The following is a 27311-nucleotide window of genomic DNA, read 5'->3' on the forward strand; positions in this document are numbered from 1 at the left end:
TGGGTCTCGAACCCGTGGGCTCAGGCAATCCACTCACCTCAGCCTCCCAAAGCGCAGGATTACAGGCTGAGCCACCGAGCCCGGCTGATTTTTTGTTTTTGAGACAGGATCTCGCTCTGTTGCCCAGGCTGGAGTGCAGTGGCACAATCATAGCTCACCACAGCTTCGACCTCCTGGGCTCAGGTGATCCTTCTATCTCAGCCGGAAATTCCGAGTAGCTGGGACCATGGGAACATACCACCATACCCTGTAAGTTTTTGATTTTTTTTTTTTGGTAGAGATGAGGACTCACTGTGTTGCCCCAGCTGGTCTTGAACTCCTGGGCTTAAATGATCTTCCTGTCTTGGCCTCCCAAAGCGCTGGGATTACAGTCGTGAGCCCCTATACCTGACTGGAAGATGATTTTAAATTCAGAGAAGTTTTTAAAAGCTTAGGAAAACCATCACCTCAGTGTTCTTATTGTATTTTTATCCTGGCTCTTTGTGGAATGTGTGTTTAAAACATTCTGAATCAACCTCTCATAAAGATGATACCTGAGTCATGTCCAGGCCGCTAGTCCTTTCCTGCTCCCCACGCCTACCGAGCCCAGAGCTTTAAGAGTGTTTTACAGTGTATTTCTGAGTCAATAATTCATCCTGAGCTAGTGGCTTTATTAATGAATACCACTGACAGCCAGGTATGGTGGCTCATACCTATACTACCAGCACTTTGGGAGGCAGAGGTGAGAGGATTGTCTGAGCCCAGGGGTTTGAGACCAGTCTGGGCTAGTTGGTGAGACCTCATCCCTCATCTCTACAATAAGTTTAAAAAAAAAAAAGCTACTAATGAATACTCTTCATGAATAGCTCAAAATTTAGCCTGTCTCATGGAGGAAGAGAACATCATGGCACTTCTCTGTGTGCTTTTCCCTTTGCTGATGAGATAGTCTGATCTTGTGTTTCCAGAAGCATGTGAATTGCCCTCCCTGCAGAATCTCTGGGGACTGAAAAGAGATTATGTTTAAGGCCAACCGTGAATCTTCATTTTTGAAGGAACCTTGTGTGGTCCTGGGTGCTATCTGTTTTCCTAACCAGCGTCCCTTTCCTGCAGGGTCTCATTCTCGATGTGTCTCTTTCTTGTTTGTAGGGGAGGAGATATGTGAGACACTGGCAGTATCCAACCCTCTGAGAGAACAGGACAGCACATCACAGTCACAGGTATATGGACGCCTCCAAGTCCTCCCATTCCCTATGTTACAGATTCTAGTTATTATATTTGTTTGCTTTTTTTAAAAGGCTGCCAGATGGCCAGGAGCAGTGGTGCACGCCTGTAATCCCAGAACTTTGGGGAGGCTGAAGCAGGACAATCACTTAATCCCAGGAGTTTAAGACCAGTCTGGGCAACATAGTGAGACCTCATCCCTACAATAAACAAGCAAACAAACAAGCCGGGTGTGCTGGTGCATGTCTGTAGTCCCAGCTGCTCAGGTGGTTGAGCCTTGGTGAGCCATGTCATGTCACTGCACTCCACCCTGAGTGACAGAGTAAGCCCCTGGCACAAAAAAAAAAAAAAAAAAGGCAAAAAAAAGCTGCCAGGTAAATCAATAAGGGACATAAACTTATTCAAAATTTTGAGAACCATAGAAAAAATCCACAAAACAGTTAAAAATGTGACTTACGGGCCCTAAACACTGGGCACATGAGTACAAAGGCAGGAACCACAGTGCTGGGCACCGCTGAGGGAGGGGGGGGGGAAGGGGACAAGCGGCACACAACCACGCAGCAGGTACCATTTCTACTACCAGCAGAGAGAGGCTCAAACAGCACCTGAATGCTTTTACTTATGTAACATATCCTCACATGGACCCCACAACTCTAAAACAAAAATAAATGGAAAAAATTTAAATTATCCCAAAACATGACTTAAATATTAAAATGTGAGCCTTTCCATTTCCTGTGAATTATGTTTTAATTTTAGCACCTCAGACGAGGGTACTGGAATAGATGAGGGTAACTGGGGTAGGAGGCCTCCTGCTTAGCCTTCTAGCAACCGGGAACTCCTGGGCTCAAGGAGATCCTCCTGCCTCAGCCTCCCAAAATGCTGAGATTACAGGCGTGAGTCACCATGCCTGGCTAGAAGATGAAATTCAGAGAAATTTTTAGGAGCTCTGGAAAGCCATCTCCTCAAAGGGGTGTGGGGGAGCAAAGCCTTTTCTTTTAACTTAGCGTTTCAAAAATGTCCCTCCTTTGTTATGTGTACTTGCTAACAACCCACCCAGTCCATCCTATTTATTAGCCCACTCTCACCTCCCAGTGGCAGAGATGACTTGTGTGGACTCCTGAGAGGGACTGTTTACCAGTGTGGGCTCCTGAGAAAATCGCCAGAGCTCTCTCAGTCTGGAAATTAAGGATCCGCTGAAGTAATATAGCACTTTGTAAGCAGTATGTCCTTATCTACAGCACACAGCTAAGGACATGAAGTCTTAATATCGTAGTGAATGCACTTACTGTACTTAGTAAACTCTCAGCATACTTCATAGAATACTTAACATACTTGGTAAGAACTTAATAAGGTATTCAGTATCTAGGTACTTAATACTAATCTTAATACTAAGTTACTAGGTTACTTGCCCAAGGTCTGAAGGTTAAATAGAGTCAAGAATTTGACTTTCCTAGCCTGAAACCCTTTTCTCTGCCTCCAGGGACAGCACAGTCTTCCAAGTAGTGCTGAGTATCTCAGTCCTGAAACAACCCTGAGGAAACAGGCAGGACACAGGCCCACCTCAGCTGGTGCTGTCGGGTACTATAGTCTGACTACAGCATAGGCAAGACCTGCCTGACTAGCCTAACTTTCCCTACCAGCTCTCAGGGTGGTCCTGAGAGCTGGGTTAAGCCCTCAGTGTTATAAGTCCTGGGACCATGCCGTGGCACACTGAAGGGCAGGTCCCCAGTTAGCCAGGAGGCATGGGGATGCTGAGGAGACAGCCAAGAGCATCATGAGCACTTGGAGGGGCAACTCAAAGGCATTCATTCATTCAGCAGCTTTTTTTTTTTTTTCTGAGTCGAGGTCTTACTCTGTCACCCAGACTGGAGTGCAGTGGCACCATCTTGACTCACTGCAGTCTCAACCTGATGGGTTGAAGGGATCCACCCTCCTCAGCCTCCTGAGTAGCTGGGACTGCAAGTATGCACCATCACACCCGACTAATTTTTTTGATTTTTCGTGGAGATGAGCTTGCGCTATGTTGCCCTCGTGGAGATGAGCTTGCGCTATGTTGCCTCGAACTCCTGGGCTCAAGGGAGCATCGCACCTTGGCCTCCCAAAGTGCTGGGATTACAGGTGTGAGCCACCGTACCCGGCCTCATTCGGAAACCTTTAATGGAGCTCTTACAAGTGAATACCTCCTACTCTCTGGCACAGGCATTATCTGCTTCAAGGAGTCTTCTGTATCGTAAGGGAAGCAGAAATGAGAACAAATCTTGATAAGACAACATGATGACAAACACATGCATGCCTGTGTCAAGCGCTCAGGACGCCCAAGTGTTGGGCCACTGACCATGGGGCAGATGCCCAAGGGATCCTGTATGAGGGGAAGGGTGAAGCCAGTTGGGAAATGACCCCAAGGGAATTGCCCTTGCTCCATGGGTTGGCCCAGGGGACAGCCTCCCCTCCACTTGGGGTTCCTTTGCTCACATCTCTAGTGTTTGGCCCACAATGTTGGCTACTGGATTGGGTTTTTGTTTTCCAGACATCAGACAAAGTTTACCCAATGACAAACATGCCTCGGGGATACTGTTTGATCTTCAACAATAATGATTTTAGTGAAGCCCGGAGGGATGTGCCCAGACTCCGAAACATTAAGAACAGGAATGGAACAAACTTTGATGCAGGTACCATAGGATCCAAAGGGGAGAAGGGAGTTGTACCAAAAGGGCCATGTTTGGAGGTGAAGAACATTCTTATGTATTTGTTAGTTTTCTGCTTTTGTTTTTACATTTCTTTTTTTTTTGGCATAAAAGCAATGTATGTATTTAGATAAAATAACAAATCTTACTAAAAGATTTATAATGAAAAGCAGAAAAAAAACTCTGTTTTTTTTTTTTTTTTTTTTTGAGTCGGAGTCTCACTCTGTCACCCAGGCTGGAATGCAGTGGCATGCTCATGGCCACTGCAGCCTCAACTTGCTGGACTCAGGTGATCCTTCCGTCTCAGCCTTCCAAGTTGCTGGAACTACAGGCGCATATCACCATACCTGGCTGTTTTTGATTTATTGTAGAGATGAGGTCTTGCCAAATTATGCCCGGGCTGGCCTCAAACTCCTGGGCTCAGGCAATCCTCTTGTCTCCGCCTCCCAAAGTGCTGGGATTACTGGCATGAGTCACTGCACCTGGCCAGTAAACTCTGCTTTTATTTTTTTTTTTTTGGTTTTTTTTTTTTTGAGTTGGAGTCTCACTCGGTTGCCTAGACTGGAGTGCAGTGCCCGCTCCCGGCCACTGCAGCCTTGCCTGCTGGGCTCCGGGGATTCTTCCGCCTCAGCCTTCCGAGTAGCTGGAATTACAGGCATGCGCTACCATGCCCGGCTGATTTTTTGATTTATTGTAGAGATGAGGTCTCGCTGTCCAGGTGGGTCTCGAACTCGCGGGCTCAGGCAATCCACTCATCTCAGCCTCCCAAAGGCGCGGGATTACAGGCTGAGCCACCGAGCCCGACTAAACTCTGCTTTTAATTTCACTAAATAAACAGTGCTTCTGTGGATGCATTAGGTGAAAAAATTGCCTTGGTATCAAGACTCTTAGCAAGGCTGCATTTATGCAAGTTGGACTATTGAGTGCAGCAGAAATTGTGGGTTCTTAACAGAAGTAGCAGTTTCAAATATTAAAGTAGCTCAGCCTATTTAAGCTATGATTGAGAATTTACAAGTTAAATGAAAAAATAATCTGTTATGTGAATATTAAAAAATGACTACAAGTAAAAGTAATAATAAAAATTATCCAACCCAACCATTAAGATATTAATGATTTTGATTTGAGCAAAGAACTCTTGACAATAGTGTTCATGGGTTAAGGCATCAGTTATTGACCCATTTTGTAAATGGAGCATAGTTTAGAAAACCAGTGAGACTGATTATGATCATTAGGACTCTGAAATGGTTCCAGTTAACATCTAATTTGCTTATTCAAACATACCTATTTGAAGATTTTGTATCTATCTATTTACTTATTTAAATTAGAAAATATAGTTTATTTAGAAAGTAAATGAGAGAGCGAGAGAGATTAAATTCACCTCCCCAAGGTAGGGGAGGGGGCCAAGGTTAGGAAACATGGCGGCCATAGCTGAAAGAGCCACATGGCCAGACCAGAGTTTAACAGAGCAATGGCCCTTATTTTATTTTAAAAAGTTATTTATTTGTTTGTCTATTGAGTCAGGGTCTCCCTTCGTTATCCAGGCTGGAGTGCAGTGGCACGATCACGACTCACTACTGCCTTGACCTTCCGGGCTCAGGCGAACCTCTTGCCTCAGCTTCCTGAGTAGTTACGACTACAGGCATGTGCCACCATGCCAGGCTAATTTTTAATTTTTTTTGTAGAGATGTCTCGCTATGTTACCCAGGCTGGTCTCGAACTCCTGGGCTCAAGCAATCCTCCTGTCTCAGCCTCCCAAAGTGTTGAGATTATAGGTGTGAGCCACCGTACCCAGCCATACATAGTCTTAATAATAGATACATTACTATGGAATCAACCAATAATTGTAAATAATTGTGTAAGAGCACCAAATGCTTATCCTTTATAATAAGAGCTCAATACAAAAGTCTAAAGTTTATAAATGAATAAATAGCAGAGTACCTAAATTCATTACAAAATAGGGGCTAATGTGGAAAAAGTAGTTAAAAGATGAAAGTGGTTGCCTTTCTGGATTATGAGTAGGGAATCGGGAGGGAAAGAGAAAGGGGCAACCATTTTTGTAAAAGATGTTTTAGTTTTTTTTTTTAAACAACAACACATACCCTTTATTTTGATGAATATGAGTAACTTTGAGAGGGTTCTACATAAAATAAATATGGATATTTTATTCAAACCGTGGTTTTTTCTGATTATGTAAGAAATATAGGCATCTTTTGGCTTGGTAGTAAGCCTAACTAGTAGTTTACCTGTCTTGAAAACTAGTTCAGAAGAAAAAACAGCCTCACAAGAATAATCTCCCTTTTCTCATTCTCTTCAGGGTTTGGGAACATTTTCAGCAGGTGGCAATAAACACTAGAAGCCTATAGAATCTGACTACTAACGTAGACAACCTTGCTCTCTTGTTTCTGGGTCAAATTCTCATCTGTCCACGTTCAGCCCACTGTTCTCTCTAGCTCTGGTTTATGGTCCAGGAAATAACATGACTTTTTACATTTCACTTCACAGAGGCTTTGCGCGAGACCTTTACCAAGCTTCTCTTTGAGGTAGTAGATTACAAAGACTGCACAGCCAGCAAACTTTGTGAGATTCTGAAGTTCTACCAAAGCACGGACCACAGCAACAAGGATTGCTTCATCTGCTGCATCCTCTCCCACGGAGACAAGGGCATCATCTACGGCACCGATGGTCAAGAGGTCTCCATCTATAACCTGACATCTTATTTCACTGGTTTGCGGTGTCCTTCCCTTGCTGGAAAACCCAAACTCTTTTTTATTCAGGCCTGTCAAGGGGATAACTACCAGAAAGGTGTACCTGTTGAGACCGACTCAGAGCAGAAGGGTGATTATTTAGAAATGGACTTATGTCAGAGGAGATATATCCCAGAAGAGGCCGACTTTCTGTTGGGGATGGCCACCGTGGATAACTACGTTTCCTTCCGAAGTACTGTGGAGGGAACTTGGTATATCCAGTCACTTTGCCGGAGCCTGAGAGAAAGATGTCCCCGGTAAGTTTGCCTACTCCACTGCCTGTCCCCTCCCCGACTGCCACAGCTACCTGTTCATATTCTGAGCTCACTCGAAAGTGCTCCGTGGTTGAGATACTAACAGATCTTGGAGATGTGTCCAAGGAGAATCTTTCCACTCATCTCTAAATATCTAACTGTGGGTCACATAGCTATACTTCAGTTGGGAAGTGGGAAGATCTTCAGTTTATAGAGGGAAAAACAGAGATACTTTATTCCTTAGCATCTCAAAGGGCGGTCAGGGTATCACAGAGCAAGAAAGGTACTAAAGTCATATAGTCCAGCCCTCTGTCTTCAGGCAGAAACATGACTGAGCCAACTCTAATTGTGGAAGTCTTCCAAGAAGGCAGTAACCTGCTTCAATGTTTGACATCCTTCAACTCTATCAAAAGTTCTAAAATAGCTAACCATCCTCAAACCCTTCTAGTGCATTGTGGGAAATAAGTGGCCAAGAGTAGGAACTCTTTATATTTCTACAAATCTGGCCTGTTTTGAAGCCACAAGATGTGGGGAAATATCCTTCCATCCTTTATTATATTATGTGCTTCCTTTAGTTAAATTGTGATTTCCTATGGCACATCTCATTCAAATGCCCACGCAGCTAGTAGATGAACAGCAAAGGCTCTTCCCTGGGTTCCTTCTATCTGAATCTCATTATGTTTTGAGTGCACGGAGAGCAAGAATTTCCCATGGCACGTAAAAGAGGGACCTGCTACCTCTGGGTGATGTTTTCATTTTGTAACTCAGTGCATGACTACTGCAAGGCCTCAGAGTAGCTATTGCAGTAAATAGAAAGGTTGCTCAACAAAACTGCCAAGACAGCCTGGAGAGAAGAAAGTGGGGGCAGCTGAGGGGACATCCAGCTTTCACTCACCCTAGGTTTAGTTGCATCAAAGATGAATCCACAGAAGCAATGTCAATTTGAGGCACAGGTTATTGGGGGACATTGAGGCAATTGTGGGGGCCAAGGAAAATGGAGCAGAACGAGATACACATAGGTCAGGAAGGACAGAAGCAAAATCTAATGCTGACACTGAGGTTACTGATGCTTCACAGAGATCCCGAATAAATCAATGGGCAGTTACAGTAAGTCCCCTACATACAAACCTTCAAGTTGTGAACTTTCAAAAATGCAAGTGTGCATTTGCATATTCAATCATGTACATTAGTGCACATGTCTGTAGTATGTTGTCACATGCTGTACTGTAAGTTTAAAAATGTCTTCTCTATTTTTTGTTTGTTATTTATGTATTGTGTGAAAAGTATTATAAACCTATTACAGTACTATATAGCCAATTGTGTTAGTTGGATACCTAAGCTAATTTTGTTGGACTTACGAAGAAATTAGACTTATGAATGCACCCTCAGAGTGGAACTTGGGCCTATGTAGAGGGCTTACTGTATTGAGCTCTGAGACCACTCATTCACCTGAAAAACTGGGGTAGGTCTTGGGTTAGCAAGTTATTGTCCCAAGTGACTGATGTTTTGGGAGAAGGGACTTCAGCATGATCATGGAGCACAGCAGATGAGAGAGCCATGAGTTGTTTCTTCCCCACGGGTGGTCACCATGTCATGCCTGTTTTTCAGAGGTGATGACCTCCTCTCCATCCTGACTGACGTGAACTACGAAGTAAGCCACAAGGATGACAAGAACATGGGGAAGCAGATGCCTCAGCCCACCTTCACACTAAGGAAAAAACTCAGACTCCCTCTGAAGTGACACTGCTCTTTAGATGCATAACACTATGCTGAATTCTTTATTAATCTGTGATTTTTTTTCTTAATTTATTACTATTTTGCACTTTTAAGCTATATTTTAAATTTTCAATAAAAAAATTCCACACTACCAAACAAAAATGTTTAGAGATAAAAAATCAAAAATATTCGTTAAAGTATTTTTAAAATTAAATATACAAATAATCTATCCCTTAAACACTTTTTTGGGCTTCTTTTCCACCTGATGATATGATGTATACACACTCTGGTATACATACTTACTTTCTGCATTGTGATGCTTTGTCCATAATGCACTGGCATTCTTATGCTGTCGTCCTGTATGCATTTGTATTTCCCATGTCTTTCTGTGCTTGGTTTGTTCTAAGTTCTTAGAACTCACATTATCTTTAAAATTGAAATCCTTTTTTCAGAATCTTCTTTCAAAAATGTTTTTAACAGAATAAAATATAATTTTGTCTTACTTTTCCTTGGAGTTCATTTTTGTGTTTGTTTAGTTTTTGTTTCTTGGCGACAGCATCTCACAGGTGGAAAAAAATGTTTAGATCACAGACATGTTTTCCTTGAGCCTTGCATGTTGTATTGTTGAAATCTGTTGCCAACATTTAAACATTGGGAGATATCACATGAAAACCAGTGAATGCCCTCTTCTACAAAAGTCAGAGGCTCTGACAGCATTGACCCCATGCTCCTGTATGGGTTGGCAATGGGTTGGAGAAGGGAAGAGTATCCTTCAGAGGGCATGTGCTCTGCTCTTTACCCGACCCCACCCCCTCTACCCCGACCCTGTCCAGTTCCTCCATCCATCCGGGTTGCTGTCAATGACTACTCATGACTGTGTGTGTGTGCACGCGTGCATGTGCACACGCACTGGCATTTCCCCTATGTCCAGCCCACTTCACTTATTTCTGTTGCCTGCCCTGTGGGCATCTGAATTCTGGTAATGGTGGCAAGAATCATCAGACACTCTTCTTCAGTCACAGATTAGGGAAACGATCGAGAGGTGGGAAGTGGAGGGCATGCAGATGAGAGAAAAAGGTTATGGAAGCAAATCGATAAGTTACCTTTTTTGCTGGCTAAATGCACAAGGAGACACAAGGTATACCCCCAATGCAGCCAACGTTCAATAGGAAAAAGGTTGTCAAATCAGTCTCCTTCTAGTGAAATGTGGAACAGTGGAAGAAAAACAGCACAAAGCCCAGAGAAAGTTCAGCTCCAGGTACAAAGAACATCATTTTCCAATGAAGAGCCGTGCCCTTGATATGAGAATTCAGATATTCCCAACCACTCAGAAGAAAGAACTTTGAAGAGACAAAAACAGAGTCAGAGCAACCCAAGAACTAAACTCCTGATATGCATTTCCCAAGAAACCTTCCCAAAAGTTCCCTAGGCCGACAGAGATTGTGTGTCTGCCATCCTTAGCGGCAGAGTAACTTTTTGTTTATAATTCTTGATCTTTGAGACTATCATCTTCTAGAATGTCAAAAGTATACTCATAAGAAGTGGTAGAGGCCAACTTCTCAGAACGTCCTTCATAAATTTCTTCATTCTTGGCAATTAGCTTTTGCCTGTAAAAAGAAAGATGCATCAATATAGACTCAGAAGTTAGAATGAGTATAGGATATTTTGTAGGCCTGAAATGTGAGAGAAATGTGGCTTCATTCCTTCATCTGGGGCATTCTCATAATTTCTTGTGGTAGTTTTTAAAATTTACTTTTATTTAAAATGTTTTTTTGTAGGGCAATCTCTTTGGAAGACAGTGTGGTGATTTCTAGAACTAGACATTGACTTTCCATATGACCCAGCAATCCCCATACTGGGAATATACCCAGAGGAACGCAAATCATTCTCCAAAAAAGATACCTGCACACACATGTTTATTGCAGCACTGTTCACAATAGCAAAAACATGCAACCAACCGTGCTGCCCATCGAAATAGGACTGGATTTAAAAAATGTGGTATATCTACATAACGGAATATCATGCGGCCATAAGGAAGGACACACATATGGACTTTGCAGCAACTCGGATGAGTTTAGAGTCTATCAGACTCAGTGATCTATCACAGAAACAAAGAACAGAGTACCACATGTTCTCACTCATAAGTGGACCCTGAACATTTACCATAATACTGTAAGAAAGGGATTGGCAGTAGCAGGATACTGCCGGGGTAGATGGGTGGGGGGAACACAACATCAATAAGAGTAACTGATCTCAAACCAGGCAAAGTGGAGACCAAAGGGAAGTCCAAACTTTACCTGTACCATGAATATTTGTATACCTAATCCTGAATTGTACTCCACATCTTAAAAAAATTTTTTTTTTTTTTTGGTAGAGATGCGGTCTTACTATGATGTCGAGGCTGGTCTTGATTGAATTGTGCTTCAGCGATGCTCCAACCTGGATCTCCCAAAGTGCTGGGATGACAGGCATGGCAGCCACCATGCCTGGTGGGGTTGCAGTGGTTTTGAATTCAGGGAGTTTAGGTGTTTAGGTGACCAAATTCCCATATGAGGAATTTTCTACTAAATTAATGCAATGACTAACATTCCTTTTTAAAGTTTAGATCAAAATTCACTTTACTGATTTAAGATGCATCTTCAGGCAACAATATAATTTCTGATCTGAAGTTGATTTCCACAAGGACCAGAAGCAGCTGCATCTAAGGGTAAATCACCAAATTCTCAGGGGACATGGATTGGAAAACCACCTTTGGGTGGGTACAGTGTTTATGCCTATAATCCCTGCACTTTGGGAGGCCGAGGAAGGAGAATTACTTGAACTCAGGAGTTCAAGACCAGTTTGGGTAACATACTGAGACCTCATCACTACAAAAAACACAAAATTTAGCTGAGTGTAGTGGTGCATGCCTGTAGTCCCAGCTATTTGGGAGGTTGAGGCAGAAGGTTTGCTTGAGCCCAGGAGTCTGAGTCTGTGGTGAGTTGTGATCATGCTACTGAACTCCAGCCTCGGTGATAGAGTGAGACCCTGTCTCAAGAAAAAAAAATTTTCAGTTATAGAACTGAATAAACCAAGAAACTAGCAGAGAAATTGTCTGTCATTTTGCATAAAAATAGGGGAGCAGGTAATAGGGAGAAGTCTAGACACCAGCTCCACCTCAAATGAACTGACCACTGAAAGTACTTCTGTGTCAAGGCTCATAGGGACACATCTCCTGCCTGGAAGTGCCTGTGCCTTGACACCTCCCATTTCTTCACCTATTCCTCACTCAAAAGGCTTCCCACTCCTAAGGAGAATTCAGCCATGTCTTATTTATTTATTTAGAATTTTTTACTTTTTAGAGACAGGGTCTCGCACTGTCACTCAGGCTGGAGTGCAGTGGCATGATCATAGCTCACTGCAGCTTCAAACTCCTAGGCTCAAGTGATCCAACTCAGCCTCCCCAGTAGCTGGGACTACAGGCACATCACCACGCTCAGTTAATTTTTTATTTTTATAGAGATGGCATTTCACTATATTGCCCAGGTTGGTCTCAAACTCCTGACCTCAAGTGATCCTCCTGCCTCAGCCTCACAAAATGCTGGGACTACATGCATGAGCCACCATGCCTGGCTCAGCTATGTCTATTTGAGCAGCAGCCACCGCACCTTAGGTGAATGTTCTCTTCCGTCAGGATCTGTATGGTGTACTTATACTTCTCTTCAGCTTCAGCAAGCTTGGTCTGTAATGTTTTCTCCAGATTCCCCACGGCCGTTTTCTGAAAGATAAAAGCTTTAATAGCTGTTGTCCCCAGACTGAGCCATCCAGGGCAGAGATGCATGGCAGAACTGTACAGAGACCTGGGTTCTTTCCCAGTCCCCTTCCCCACACTGGTCAGGACTCACTTCTTTCTGGAGTTCCAACTGGGTATGGTAGAGGTTTGTGTTAAGTGACTCTAGGATAAGAGCTTGTGCATGCAACTCTTCCTCCATGACCTGCATGAGAAGAAACTGTGTTAAAACGTCATGCCACTCTCTACTTAGTTATTTTCTTCTCCAGAGCCCCGGGCTAGAATGTAAAGGAGCAAAGTGGTATCCTGCACCACTCAGCCAATCACGTATCACACTCCACTGGTTCTAGCTCCTCTCGGTGTCACCGTCAAAACCCTCCTCCCCTACCCCACTAGCTCTGCCACAGAGCCAGGCTTCGCCAGAGCTCAGGTGGGCTGTTACAATGGCTGTCATCCATGCATTCACCAAGCACAATGTTATTGAATACCTACTGCTGATTCCAACTCTATGACACCCTGAAAAAGGCAAAATTATAGAGAGTAAAAACAGCAGTGGTTTCCAAGGGTTGAGGGGAGAGGGAGGACTGACTAGGTAGGACAGTGAAGCTTTCTGTAGGACACTGCACTGCAATAGTGGATGCATGACATGATATGTTAGACAAAACCCACAGAATGTACAACACAAAGAGTGAACCCTAATATAAACCATGGACTTTTGTGAATAACAATGCACCGATATGTGCTCATCAATTGCAACTAATGTACCACCTTTGTGTGAGATGCTCATAACAGAGGAAACTAGGGGTGGGGCGGGTGGGGTGTATATGGGAACTCTTGGTCCTTTCTGCCCAATTTTTCTGTAAACCTCAAACGACCCTAAAAAATAGTTTATTAATTTTAAAAACTAATTAGCTTCTACTAAAGAATGAATGGGAGACTGTACAACAGACCTGAGAAGGCAAAATGTTGTGTGTGTTTGAGGACATGAAGAAATGCCAGTGTAGCTGGAACAGAGATAGCAAGCAGAACTGAGGGCTAAGAGGAGGAGTTTAGAGGAGCCAGGTTGACCAGAGAGGATGAGGTAACCCGAGAAAAATGGGTTTTAGGCACTGAAGGGTTTAAGGAAAGGAAGCGCTTGTATGTATCTTACTGTTTTCATTTATCTCACTGCCAAGTGGAGAGTGGATTGGAGGAGCCAAGAGGAAAATCAAAGCAACAAAGGAAGAGAGTACTACATATTGCAGGGAATGAGGCAGAGAGTATGACCGTGGTGCAGGGAATGCAGGAAGAGACTACTATATAGTAAGCGAATGACAGAGAATACTACTGTACTCTCTGAAGAAACAAGAGAGAAGAGTACCACTGTGTTAGGGACAGAGGGTCTGGAGGGGGCACAGCACTGCTGGAACCATCGTGCTGGAGGTGTGCGCTGGTTACCAGAGATCCAAGTAACACAAAGATTTGCAACACACCAAGAGATGAAGAAAGAAAAGATTGATTTAAGAAAAGATCACTTCCCACAGACAAGAAGAGGGCCAGCATTCTGAGTGTGGCCCTGAAGGCTGGGGAACTGGGTATATTTAAAGCTCTTGGAGAAGAGTTTGGATCAAGGAGATTGTTTAAAGTTGCACTTTTTGATGTAGATAACAGTCTTGTGTCTTGGCATCACCAGGCTCTGGTATCTCATGACTCCAGGTGGACTGGAGACCGGTCACAGTAAACTATTAACAATACACCAAGGCCAGAACCACAGATGCCTCCCAGGGTAGGTGGTCTGTAGACCTTGAGGAAGAGAGGAGGACTGCTCTATGATTACAATGGGCAGATACTGGTCATGTTTGAGGGATCTGGGTTTCTGAAAAGACAAAGTCAGCAAAGTTAATCTTTATCTAAAGTATGCATTCCTCCAGGACACAGCTTTTACTTTCTTATTAGTGTGTTAAGATTTAGGAACAAAACAAAGTGGCTTCTTGCTTTCAGTCCGTTCTTTCACACTGGACTGTAAGGAATAAAGAAAGAGAGTACTACATAGTGCAGGGAAAGAAGGAGGGAAGCACTACATCCTGCAGGGAGTCAAGGAGAGTACTGCATAGTAAGGGAGTGACGTGGGGTACTACTATGGTGCAGAGAACAAAGGAGAAGAATACTACTGGATTTAAGTAATGAAGAAGGAGAGTACTACAGATGCAGGCAATGAAGGAGAGGTGTACTACATAGTGCGGGCAATGAAGGCTGGGAGTTCTCCTGTAGTGCAGGTGAGAATTATGGACCCAGGAATGGTGGCAATAGAGTTAGAGAGAATGGGGTGAATTTGGGATGTGTTGTCGAAGATTGGCTGATGATGATGGATGACTTTGGGTAGTGAAAGGAAAGAAGAAGTCAAGGATGACTCTGTCTGAGCTGATGGAGTTGACGATTGAGGGCTCCAATGGCCAGTAGGCAATCAGGAATGTGGAGCTGGACATGCTAATTCTGAAGTGTCTGTAAGTCATCGAGGTCAAGATGTCACACGGGCAGCTGGGTGTGCAAGCTGGAGCTCTGAGAGGAGAGGAGAGGCTGGAGCATCAACTCAAGCTGCCAGCACAGAGATGTGAACAGATGAGCTCACCTAAAGAGAAAGGGGAGATACAGGCAGGGGGCTGGGGGCTAGAACCACACCCTGGAACATCCCAGAACTTATACATGAGGTGGAAGGGTGGACCTAGCAAAGGAGGCATGGCTGAGGAGGTAAAGAAAACACCAGAAGACTGTGAAAGCTGAAAGAGGTGCATGTTTCAAGACGTGATCTTTTTCACCTGGCACTGCACCTTGGAAGTTATTGATGACTTTACTCAGAGCAATTTCTACAAGTGGGTGGGAGCAGAAGCCAGGTGGAGGTGTAAATGGAAGGTGACATTTCTTCTTCTTTTTTGAGTTGGAGTCTCACTCTTGTTTCCCAGACTAGAGTGCAGTGGCACACTCATGGCCACTGCAACCTCGACCTGCTGGGCTTAGGCGATCCTGCCTCAGCCTTCCAAGTAGCTGAAACTCCAGACACATGCCACCACGCCTGGCTAGTTTTTGTGATTTATTGTAGAGATGAGGTCTCACCAGGTTGCCCAGACTGGTCTCGAACCCCCAGGTTCAGGTAACCCTCTCGCCATGACCTCCCAAAGTACTGGGATTACAGGTTGAGCCACTACACCCAGCCAGGAGGTGACCTTTCTAACAGGGCTCTGCCTCCCATCCTTCTCACTCTTCAGGCTGTCCTCACACTGCTGCCGGAGTTCGTCTCCCGAATGATACTCTCTTCCTCAAAACCTCAGGTGTTCCTCACTATCTACAGAGTTAAATATTGACTGCTTGTGATGATACACAGGGTCAGTGAAGGCCCCAGGAGTGCAGTGTTACACAAGAACGAGACCTCTTCGTCCTTGTCGATGGGCACACTGGATGTTCTGTTCTCCTGGAAGACGACTAGACTACCCATCCGTGTTACCAAGTGATGTTGCTTGGAGTAAAATGACCCAGATCGGTGAGCTGCATCTGGCCTGGGAGGATTGTGGAGAAACACAAGCATCTGGGAGAAAGCCATGGCTTTGGGCTTCCCCGGGGCAGTGACTCTTGTAAGTGGGCATGACATGAAGGTTATGTCTGTGCATCTGTTACAAAGGATATTGGAACGTGAGCCTTTTAAGCCAGGATAGCTCCAGCTCCTACATCTGTAAGTCTCATTTCCTCTCCCTGAACTATTTCTTGTGGGCCACGCAAGACTAGCCTAGAACTCCTGTGAGGACCATTATGAGGCTCCCACAGAAGAGGACTTCCCTGCTTCTGCCTCCTGGAAGGCTGCTTCCCACCCCAGAGCCTTCTGAGCAAGTCCAGTGCAAATGGCCTGTGGTACTGCATGATGTAAGAGTCTAGTCGGAACTAAGAGCCTCTTAGCCATGGGCCCTAAGCTACCTTTCCTGAGCTGTCTTGCTCTTCCTTCCATATGCCAGCTTCTTTCATTATTTTGCCAACTTGTCTCATGTTCTTCTCTTGGGTTGAACATCTCACCCTCTCTGCATTCTGAGGTTCAGAAACACTCAGCTGTCAAAACCAGCTCAAGTGCTGCATTGTGACCTTCCTGATTCTCTCACACACCCCACCCCAAGAGGACTAGTCGTTCTTTGTTCTCTGAAGGGAACATATTGTGCTTATATTTATCTGTGTAGAACCTCATAATCAGCACCTACATTCACCTACATGCACTCTGTTAGGTGCTGAAGAGTTAAAACAAACAAACACACAAAAACCCAATGAGTCTCTGCCTCCAGGCAATAGCCCCACTAATTCTACATGTCCTCAGGGCCCTAGAGCCCTTCCCATGTAATGATCATCCCCCAAGATGCATGAACAGATCATGAACTGCAATTGCGTTGTGCACAGCACTAGACTATACCTGGTCATTTTGCATTGTCTCTGTCACCCAGGCTGGAGTGCAGTGATGTGATCACAGCTCACTGCAACCTGGACCCCCTGGGTTCAGGTATCCTTTTGCCTCAGTCTCCAAGTAGCTGGCACCACAGATGTGCACTACCACACCCGATTAATTTTTGGATTTTTTGGAGAGATGAGGTCTCTATGTTGTCCAGGCTGGTCTCCAACTTTTGGGCTCAAGCAATCCCCCCACCTTGGCCACCCAAAGTGCTGAGATTGCAGGCATGAGCCACCATGCCTGGCCTTGCTGGTGTATTTATAAATACCAAGTCCATAGGAAAGGATGATTGAGCTTACCCCTTTGGTCTTTTTCAGCTCCTCTAATTGCAAGGTGTCACTTTCATGTTGTTTCAAGAGCTCCTGAAAACAATTTTATTTGGAAAGGGTCAGCACAGAAGGTCTGGCACTTACTTTAGGAAGTTAAGAAAGCCAGAATAGGATTCAGGAATATAATATTCACCAAAGCTTAGATGCTGGTATAATGAAGCATACATTATAAACTAGTGACATGACATGTTGAAGTTAATGAAAAACTTACTTATGCACAACCTTACTACACTGACAAATGTTAAAAGAAATTACATTTTCATCAAAAGCTTTTCTTAAGTCAAAACAGATTCAATACTTTTAAGCGTTCAAATGTATACAGATCGGTCTTTATATTCAATGCAATCCCAGTCAAACTACCGGCGTGCTTTTTTGACAAACTAATTCTAAATTGACAAGTTCTAAGATTTATATGAAAATGCAAAGGATATAGAAAGAAAAAATAATCTTGAAAAACAATGGCAAATTTAGATGATCTTTAATACCTGATTTCAAGTTTCAGTAATTAAGACAATGTGTTGTTGGTCTCAGTATAGATAAATAGTAAAATGGAACAGAATGGAGAGTCTGACCCCTCCCCAAATAAACAAAGAGACCAAGGCAACTCATCAGAGAAAGAAACAATTTTTCAAAAAATGGTGCTAGAATAACTGAATACCCATATGGACAAAAATGACCTATGACCTCTACCTCACTCCATACACAGAACTTAGTCAAAATGGGCCATAGAATCATAAAAGTTAAAATTACAGGTTTCTTTTAAAAAAAGGATATCTTCATGACCTTGGAATAGGCAAAGATTACATAGTGAGGACACAATAAACTGTAACTACAAAAGTAAAAAACTGATAATTTGCCTTTCATCAAAATTGAAAATGTCTGCACATCAAAAGACATCAACAAAATGAAAAGGCAAACCACAATTGGAAGACAATATTGCAGCACGTATATCTGACAAAAAAACTTGTACCCACAATATAAAAAGTGCTCCTACATATCAATAGTAAAAACATAAGCAGCTCTAATTTTTTCAAACAGCAAAAGACTTAAGAAGATACTTTATGAGAAGACATATGAATGGTCCAATAAACATGTGAAAAATTGTTCAGCATAATTAGTCAGCAGGGAAATCAAAACCATCTTGAAATACCAGTTCATACTCATGGGAATGGCCAATGGCAACACGAATTGTTGTGGAGTAACTAGAATTCTCATATATTTATGATGCAAGAGTAAGATGGTACAACTACTTTGGGAAATAGTTTGGCAATTTTTTGTAAGTTAAACCTAACTCTGCCCTACAGCCTGTAGTGGCACCACAGCTACCACAATGAGTCAAGGATGGCAAGGACATTCAGAGATGAGGTTTCGGCAAAAGAGGGAATTGCAGGTTCTGCATGTATAGAATTCTGTTATGTTCTGTTAATTGTAATTTTCATTCTAACAACACTTTGGTAAGACTGCCTAGCCTGTGGTAAGACTATCTCGTCAGTTTTATAACTCAGTGGTAAGACCGCCCAATAACCCAGTGGCAAGACTGACCAGCTAAAGGACAGCAAGCCTGTCGGCCTACATGCATATAGCTCCTGGAAAGCTGGGAGAGGAGGAGTGTTGGGAGCCAGCCATGGAGGCCTGCCTGAGTGTTAGGGATCCAGGCAGGCTGTGGACCCTGAGACCACTAGGATGATCTCAGGAGCTGAAGGCCCATTCCCTCTTCCCTTCTTTGCTGTTTGGCATGTTCCACTAGCAGGGACTTTGATGATCCAAGCATGAAGTTCTGAGAGTATGACAGGCATGGCTTACTTTAGGAGTTCATTGTTCCTGTTTCTCATAGACTGTGGTTTCGGCTTTAAACTTAACATAATTCAAATTCAGGTCACATTTGGGAGCCTTTAATACGGTACAAGCTTCTTTTAAGATCTAATAGTATATTTGTAGAATTAGTATATACATACAAAGTGCTGTTTCAATCTTAATAATACCAATAAATATCTAGAGCTATTAGAAACGGCCCAGCACAAACTTTGGGCTACGCCACATTCCTAAAGGCCCAGCACGAACTTTGGGCTGGGCCACTTTCCTAAGGGCCCAGCGCTTACTTTGGACTAGGCTGCTTTCCTTTAAACTGGTTTTTAGCTACAGTTAGTATAAGGTTTTTCTACTTATTATAGAAATTGAATTTATTTTATTCATAGAAAGTATTGTAGAATAGGTTATGCTACGTCAGTGAATTATGTCAGTTCAAGCATGATCAAACATGATATTTTGCGGTCTGTTTTTTTTTTTTTTTGAGTTGGAGTCTCACTCTGTCGCCTAGACTGGAGTGCAGTGGCCGCTTCTGGCCACTGCAGCCTCAACCTGCTGGGCTCCAGTGATCCTTCCGCCTCAGCCTTCCGAGTAGCCGGAATTACAGGTGTGCGCTACCACGCCCAGCTGATTTTTTTGATTTATTGTAGAGATGAGGTCTCGCCTGCCCAGGTAGGATATTTTGAGGTTTAATAAGAATACAGCTAACTTTAGAAATTACATTGTTTCCATTTTCTACATTTGCAGTTTTGGCTTTAATACAATTTACAGTTTATATTTGGGTTTTATTTTTTAGAAGCTTTATTGCTGATGATCAGAATTAGGAATTAGAAACTTTTATAAAAGTTAAAATAGATTTATAGGATTTCGGAGCAGCCATTTTGTTAAGAGATTGTAATCTATTGTTCCCAGAAACGACCCAGCGTGATCTTTTGATTGGGCCACATTCCTTAGGAATTGGTTTGGGCTATAATTAAGAGTTTCTATAGTGTAGGTAGAATTAGCGTAAAATAGAGAGGAATTGGGATTTAGCTTGGTTATTAGGTGTTGTGTATGCATAAGTTTTAAAAGTTATTGATTATTAGAATATTATGATGTTAGAATTGTTGTAATGCTTTTGAGAAATATTAACCAAGCACGAGGAACAGTGAGATAGTTTTGAGATCCTCATTCCTCATGCTTGGGGAACCACCTGGTGGGTGGGGGACGCCCCCTCATCCACCTGGCTCTATGTTCATGTAAATGTCTTGTGATTTAATTGGGATTGCCCTTCCTCATACTCCAGGAAACACCGGGTGGGTGAGGGATGCCCCTCATTCACCTGGCTTTGTGTTCATGTAAAAGTTTTGTGATTTAATTGGGATAGCTCTTCCTCATACCTGAGGAAACACCTCGTGCTTGGGGGACGCCCCTCCTGCACCTGGCTTTGTGTTCACGTGAAAGACTTGTGAGACTGTCTGTATAAAACTTGGGGATAAATACCTGCTGTAAGTTCCAATAAATGGCTTCTGCTCAATCCGTCGAACAGTTGTCCACTTAATTTCTTTCTCTTTCTTTCTGTTTATATCTATCCCTCTATCTTTCTTTCTTTTAATATCTATCCCTCCTACAGAATCAGCTTCTGCACTAGACAGAGTCCAGTTTCTTTCTTTCTCCCCCAGTCGCTTTCTTTCTTTTAATATCTATCCCTACAAAATCGCCGATGCCACCACACCTTCCAAGGGACCCCCTAAATCTCTTTTCAGGGGCTGGCCCCCCACAGAGGAGTGTGCCCGTGAAGATCACCAATAACAGGGGCACACCCAGGAACTCAAATGGGCCTCTAGGACAAGATACTCAACACTGATGCACTTTGGACTGAGTTACCTCCTTCTCTCGAATGAAGTTATCAAAGACTGCATTGTAGGATTCATTGATTTTCTTCTTTTCTTCTTTTGAGTCTAACTCAAACTTTTTTGTCATCTGATTTTCTGTGGAGGCAAGAAGAAAGCATATGCATGTGTAAATGTGGGAATGGTGGATGCAGAAAGAGTCCATTGGGTGGGCCCTAATCCAATATGACTGGAGTCCTTATAATGAGAGGTTTAGGGACACAGAGGAGCACGAGAGAGGACCCTGTGAACCCAGAGACAGAAGAGAGCCATCTAGAAGCCAAGGAGAGAGGTCTCAGGGAAATCACTCTAGCCAACAGCCTGCTTGCTCAGAATATCTGAAGATGGAAGCAAACTCAGAGTTCTTTGAGCCTGGTGTTAGCCTCTGACACTTGTCTGGAGATGCTTGAGGCTGGTGAGTGTGAGAGTTATCCTCCATCATGTTAGTCACCTGGGACTTACTGCCCATGTCTGGTTCTTTTGTGTATAGTTTGTTTTGGATCTGTTGCTTACTATTTTGTCCATTCCCTCTGCTCGAGTAACCACTGTGCTTTCTTGGATATCCTTATCTTAAAATGAAGCGCTTGGCTAATATGATTTTGCCAGCAATACAATCCATTCTGGAGTAGAGGTAGATTAAACTGTTCTTGTGGGCAGGGAAACCTGCTGACAGAGCCCAAATATCAAATAGGAGAAAGGCAGGGGCCAGGGAGACACACAGTTCTTCAGTGTCGCCATTCTGGGAATGAACTGGGTACAGTGGCTCATGCATGTAATCCCAGCACTTTGGGAAGCAGAAGTGAGAGGGCTTCCTGAGCCCTTGGGTTTGAGACCAGCCAGGGCAACTTGGCAACACCTTGGTTCTAACAATACAAATCAAAAACTAAGTTGAGTGTGGTGGCAAGTGCCTGTAGTTCCAGCTACTCAGGAGGCTGAGGTGGAAGGGTCGCCAGAGCCCAGAAGGTTGAGACTGTGGTGAGCTGTGATCGTGCTACTGCACTCCAGCCTGGGTGACAGAGTGAGACTCCAACTCAAAAAACAAACGAACAAACAGCAATTCTAGGGTTGGACTGAGAGTCTCTGGGCTGGCAGGGAAGCTTCTCAACTGAGCTGCATGACAAGTAGTTAAAATTTAGTCTTCCAAAACAGGTGGTTACTCTTAACTTAGATTTTGACAACCCATGGGATAAGTGTTGTAGGAGTAGCTGGAAGTCTGGGAGATGACCTGAGTCCTACCACACCAGGAGTCTGGGTGAAGTCAGGAGCAGCACCACATTCTGTTCCCAGACTTAGCTCTGGGGTCTTCATGTTGCCTTCCGGCAGTCAGAGTCCCCACGAGAATGTGAAGGAACTTTCCCAGGGAGTATATGCATTTAAACAAGAAGTCTGTTAAGAGCAACTAAATCTGAAGTGAACGCGGTTGGCCTAGGATGTGGAACAGGTTTGTAGAGTCCCCATGCCTACCTCAGCTAGTCCTCCAGGTCTGGCTGGAGAAGTCGCTGCAAATTCCTCTCTCCATTTTTCTGTTTATGAAGAAGCTCTGTGGCAGTGGCAGGTGCACTTACAGAGCACTTTGTGTGACCAAAGCTCTGTGTTAAGGACTGGAAATATTAAAAATGTTTATCAAACATGGCTCCCTTCTGGAGATGGGGGGACATAGAGACTGATGGTATAATGGGTTGTGTTGTTTTTCTTCCTCATGCACGAATGGATTCTCTTTGAGTTAGTGGATAATAAACATGTGGTAAATAGGTACCATGGTACACGATTCAGTCATAAAAAAGAATGAAATCAAGTCTTTTGCAGCAACATGGATGGAATTGGAGACCATCATTCTAAGTAAAATAATACAGGAATGAAAACTCAAACATGGCATGCTCTCACTTATAAATGGGAGCTAAGGAATAGAGAATGGAATAATGGGTGTTGGAGATGCAGAAGGGCGGGGGTGGCAAGCAGTGGAGGTATGGAAAATCACCTGTCAGATACAGTGTGTACAAGTGGAGTGGTGGGAACTTAAAGCCCAGACTTCTTCACCACTACACAATGCATCCCTATAACTGTAAACCATTTGTACACTCTAAAGCTACTGAAATTTTTTAACAAGCTAAAAGAATGTATTGTGAGGTCTAACAATTAAGTTTGTGAACTTGCCACTGTGCACTTATGTTGGCAACAATGTACAAACAACTCAGTAATGTTTCCTAACCTTGGCATATCATTGTCTCACAACTGTGTTTGTGTTGACATGTGGTAGTGTCTTGTAGAGTGGCATTCATTATTGTTGTTGCATGTTTTTGTGTGCTATCGGAACTTGAATCAGAGCAATGAACAAACATTAAATTTCTTGTCAAATTTGGAAAGAGTGAAAGTGAAATCAGGGACATGTTAGTCCAAGTTTATGGGGATAATGCCATGAAGAAAATGGCAGTGTACAAATGGCTTAAACGTTTTTCTGAGAGGAAAGAAAGCTTCATTGATGAAGAGAGGTCAGGATGGCCAGTAACGAGCAGCACTGATGAAAACATTGCAAAAATTTATTAAATTGTGCATCAAAGTCATCAACTGACTGTGAGAAGCATAGTAGACCAAATAAACATCAATAGAAAGACAGGAAAATCTTAACTGAAAATCTTGGAATGAAAATGGTCCTGAAGGAGCTCTTGCATCACGACAGTGCACCAGCTCACACAGCACTATCTGTGAGGGAGTTTTTAGCCAGTAAATACATTGGAACATTCTCCCTTCTCACCTGATCTGGCCCTCAGTGACTTTTTAATGTAACTAAAGATAAAAGAAATATTGAAAGGAAGACATTCTGATGACATTTAGGACATCAAGGACAATATGATAACAACTCTGATAGCCATTTCAGAAAAAGATTTTCAAGATTGCTTTGACAGGTGGATGAGGTGCTGGTGTTGGTTTATAGCTTCCCAAGGGGGGTACTTCGAAGGTGACCGTAGTGATATTCAGCAATGAGGTATGTACCATTTTTTTAAGGATGAGTTCACAAACTTAATGGTTAGACCTTGTATTTCATTCATTGAACTGATATTTATTGAAGATCTACCATAGTCCAGGTATGGGTACTAATGAGACAAAATAAAAGAGCCGCCCCCCAGAAATTCCTGGAACTTTGGTTACCTGTATCCAGACAACAAGTCTACACTACTCTAAAGGTTCCTATGCTTGTTCCAGCCCATGATGGGCAAGCTTGGACCCAGCATGTTTCAGAAGGTACTCCTTAGATCAGGTATCTAAACTTTAAAAAACACACCCCACCCTTGTTGTTACTTTGCTTTTTTGAAAACTCGGAACATCTTCCATTGAGGCACCTCCCATGTGGCCTATTGCCCTCGGTAAGTCCAAGGCCTCTGTTCTCAAGACCAAGTTTCCAGATGTTGCTTTTTCATGCACTTGCCACCAGACAGCTAGAAGTCCCGCACTCACTTTGCTGTAGCAGGATCTTCTCCCGCTCCAGCTTCTCACTGTTCTCCCATTCCGCCTTCCACTTTGACCACTTATCTTCCATTTCATCATAAATACTGTCCTAGGGAGGCACAAAGGCACCATGAGGAAAAGCGTCCCACCAAAGGAGACCTGGACAGACTTCCCCCAGGGAGGGCCCCTCTGTGGGTGACCGGTGGGGAGTAAATTCCACCCAGCCCAGCAGAGAGCTTGCAGAACTCTAAAAGTCTAGGGCAAATGTGCATGGCATTTGCCCCACTGAAACTGAGCATTTTTTGAAGACAAGTAGTGTTCTTCATGTGGAAGAATTACACATCAGTTTCCTTCAATCGTGAATCCCTCTTCAACAGCACACGAAGAAAAGAAGGAAATACCTAGTTGTTATTTTTTTATTTTTTATTTTTTGGAGTTCGGGTCTCACTCTGTTGCCCGGGGTGCAGTACAGTGGTGCTATCACAGCTGACTGCAGTCTTGACCTCCTGGGCTCAGGTGATCCTCCTGCCTCGACTTTCCAAAGTGCTGGAACTACAGGCACATATAACCATGCTTGGCTATTTAAAAAAAATTTTTATAGGACTATGCTGTCCAGGCTGGTCTTGAACTTCTGGGCTCAAGTGATCCTTCCGCCTTGGCCTCCCAAGTGCTGGGATTACAGGCGTGAGCCACCGTGCCAGGCCCCTAGTAGTTAATTAGAACACAGAAAGCAATGGGATGTTTCTCAGAGCGTCCACTTTTCCCCAGCAAATCAGACGTCCTTTTGTGGTTGAGGTTGAGTAAGTGTAACCCAATGCCACCCTGCTGGTTGGCTCAGATTTCATGAGCATGGAATCCCAGGAGGGGGAAGGTCTAGGACCTGGAGACTGCTAGTAGGGTCCAGGGTGCTGACATCTTTCCTTTTCAGGTTAGCAGCAGGATTCACACTCAGCCTATCTTATTTATCACCCACACTTCTTAGGCTCTGCTCTATGATGCATTCTCTGACTGCATCAAGGGATATCTTGAAAATGAGTTTTGGATACAAGCTCACATTGGAAGCTGTGAGTGGTCAATAGAATTTCAGAGATGGGTTGAGTTTGGTGACTCAACCTGTAATCCCAGCACTTTGGGAGGCCAAGATGAGTGGATTGCCTGAACCTGTGGGTTCAAGACCAGCCAGGACAACTTGGCGAGACCTCATCTCTACGATAAATCAAAAATTAGCCGGGCGTGGTAGCGTGTGCCTGCAGTTCCAGGCACTTGGAAGGTTGAGGCAGAAGGATCACTGAAGCCCAGCAGGTCAACGCTGGGGTGGCTATGAGTGTGCCACTGCACTCCAGCCTGAGCAACAGAGTGAGACTACCACGAAAAAAAAAAAAAAAGAATTTCAGAGATGGTGCTAGTGTTTAACCTGTGAAGGGTGACCAAATGTCCTTGTCTGCCTGACACTGAGAGGTCTCCTAAGACTTTGGTCTTTCAATGCTAAAGCCTGGAAAGTCCCAGGCAAACCAGGACTGGTTAGTCACTGTGCTTTACAATTACCTAGGATGGGGGCTTAAGGTCTCAGTCTTTTCCCTGCCTGCTCCCCACTTCAGATTCTCTTCATTCCCACTAGCACAAAATCACACCCTAACTCTGTTTCCCTGGGCCTGCTTCTAATGAGCGGGTGAAATGGATGGGTTATATTCTGATTGGCTGGAGCATTCCATGCTCTGCTTGCGGGGGTGCAGAGTGATACAGTCTTTTTGGATGATGATTTGGCCAAATCTACTAAAGGCCTTAAAAATGCTCATTTCTTTTAACCCAGCTCCCTCTACTTCTAGAATCAAAGATGTTCAAAGTGATGTTATCTGTTACAGCAAGCACCTAGAAACAACTCAAATGGCCAACCATTAGGGAACATAAAATTTTAGAACCCATGGCAATTTCATTAGGATAGTATCTAGTCATTAAAAAGGAAGGGAGCCGGATGAGGTGGCTCAAGCCTATAATTCCAGTACTTTGGGAGGCTGAGGCGAGAGGATTGCCTGAAACCGCGGGTTTGAGACCAGCCTGGGCAACATGGTGAGACCTCGTCTTTACGATAAAAAAAAGAAAGAAAGAAAAATTAGCCGGGCATGGTAACGCGCGTCTGTAGTTCCAACTACTTGCAAGGGTGAGGTGGAAGGATCGCTGGAGTCCAGCAGGTTGATCTGCCTGATCAGACCACCTGGCCTTTTTTTTTTAAATTTGAGTTAGAGTCTCACTCTGTTGCCCAGGCTGGAGTGCAGGGACACACGCATGGCCGCCCCAGCGTTGACTTGCTGGGCTTGGCGATCCTTCCACCTCAGCCTTCCAAGTAGCCGGAACTACAGGCTCATGCTACTATGCCTAGCTAATTTTTATTTATTGTAGAGATGAAGTGTTGCCAAGTTGTCCAGGCTGGTCTCCAACCCGTGGGCTCAGGCAATCCACTTGCCGCGGTCTCCCAAAGTCCTGGGGTTACAGGTTGAGCCATCAAGCCCGGCTCCCCCTTTTTTTAAATTAAAAAAAAAATTGTTTAAGAGATAGGGTCTTGATATGTTGCCCAGGGTAACCTTGAACTCCTAGCCTCAAGTGATTCTCCCACTTCAGCCTCCCAAAGTGCTGGGATTATAGGTGTGAGCCACTGTGTCTGGCCATTAACTATAGTTTTAACAAAGCGTAAATATTAACAGTGATTGTCTTTGGGTAATGATATTTCTTTCTTTCTTTTTTTTTTTTTGCTGTTTTTGGTTTTCATATTTCCAGTTCAAAAAACAAAAACAAAACAATGAGAAGTGGTTACTTCTGTAATCACAAACACATTTTTCAGTGGGCCTCTTTAGAATCTGGGTAACTGACTTGTCATGCATGGAAGCCATTAGAGTCATGCTTCTTCCTGAGTACAGCTAGCCACCTAGGTCCAAGGATGCCGGGACTCTCAGGGCATTATTTTCTGGACGTGAGCTCTAGATTCATTTCAACGTTATCAGCCAGGAATAAGTTTTTCTTCTCTCACTCGCATAATCCAA

At 43.7% G+C, this 27311-nt stretch overlaps 2 protein-coding genes across 2 annotated transcripts in view; one reads left to right on the forward strand and one right to left on the reverse strand.

The window, feature by feature from the left end:
- CASP8 (caspase 8) overlaps nucleotides 1–8705 on the forward strand; it is a 26441-nt gene extending 17736 nt beyond the window's left edge. Inside the window, exons 6-9 of the mRNA XM_008070787.2 lie at nucleotides 1126–1196; nucleotides 3728–3869; nucleotides 6387–6885; nucleotides 8491–8705. Of these exons, the coding sequence (XP_008068978.1) occupies nucleotides 1126–1196; nucleotides 3728–3869; nucleotides 6387–6885; nucleotides 8491–8623 (845 nt within the window). The 3' untranslated portion in view covers nucleotides 8624–8705. The remainder of the gene's footprint in view (nucleotides 1–1125; nucleotides 1197–3727; nucleotides 3870–6386; nucleotides 6886–8490) is intronic.
- Nucleotides 8706–10078: 1373 nt separating this feature from the next.
- The window catches only part of ALS2CR12 (amyotrophic lateral sclerosis 2 chromosome region 12), a 39912-nt gene continuing 22679 nt past the window's right edge, over nucleotides 10079–27311 (reverse strand). Inside the window, exons 9-14 of the mRNA XM_008070792.1 lie at nucleotides 24286–24385; nucleotides 20828–20931; nucleotides 17126–17188; nucleotides 12483–12572; nucleotides 12246–12355; nucleotides 10079–10205 (exon numbers count right to left, since the gene is read on the reverse strand). Of these exons, the coding sequence (XP_008068983.1) occupies nucleotides 10079–10205; nucleotides 12246–12355; nucleotides 12483–12572; nucleotides 17126–17188; nucleotides 20828–20931; nucleotides 24286–24385 (594 nt within the window). The remainder of the gene's footprint in view (nucleotides 10206–12245; nucleotides 12356–12482; nucleotides 12573–17125; nucleotides 17189–20827; nucleotides 20932–24285; nucleotides 24386–27311) is intronic.

Source organism: Carlito syrichta, unplaced genomic scaffold, assembly GCF_000164805.1.
Source record: "Carlito syrichta isolate Samal-C Ts95f unplaced genomic scaffold, Tarsius_syrichta-2.0.1 Scaffold314013, whole genome shotgun sequence".
In the NCBI taxonomy this organism is placed as follows: Eukaryota; Metazoa; Chordata; class Mammalia; order Primates; family Tarsiidae; genus Carlito; species Carlito syrichta.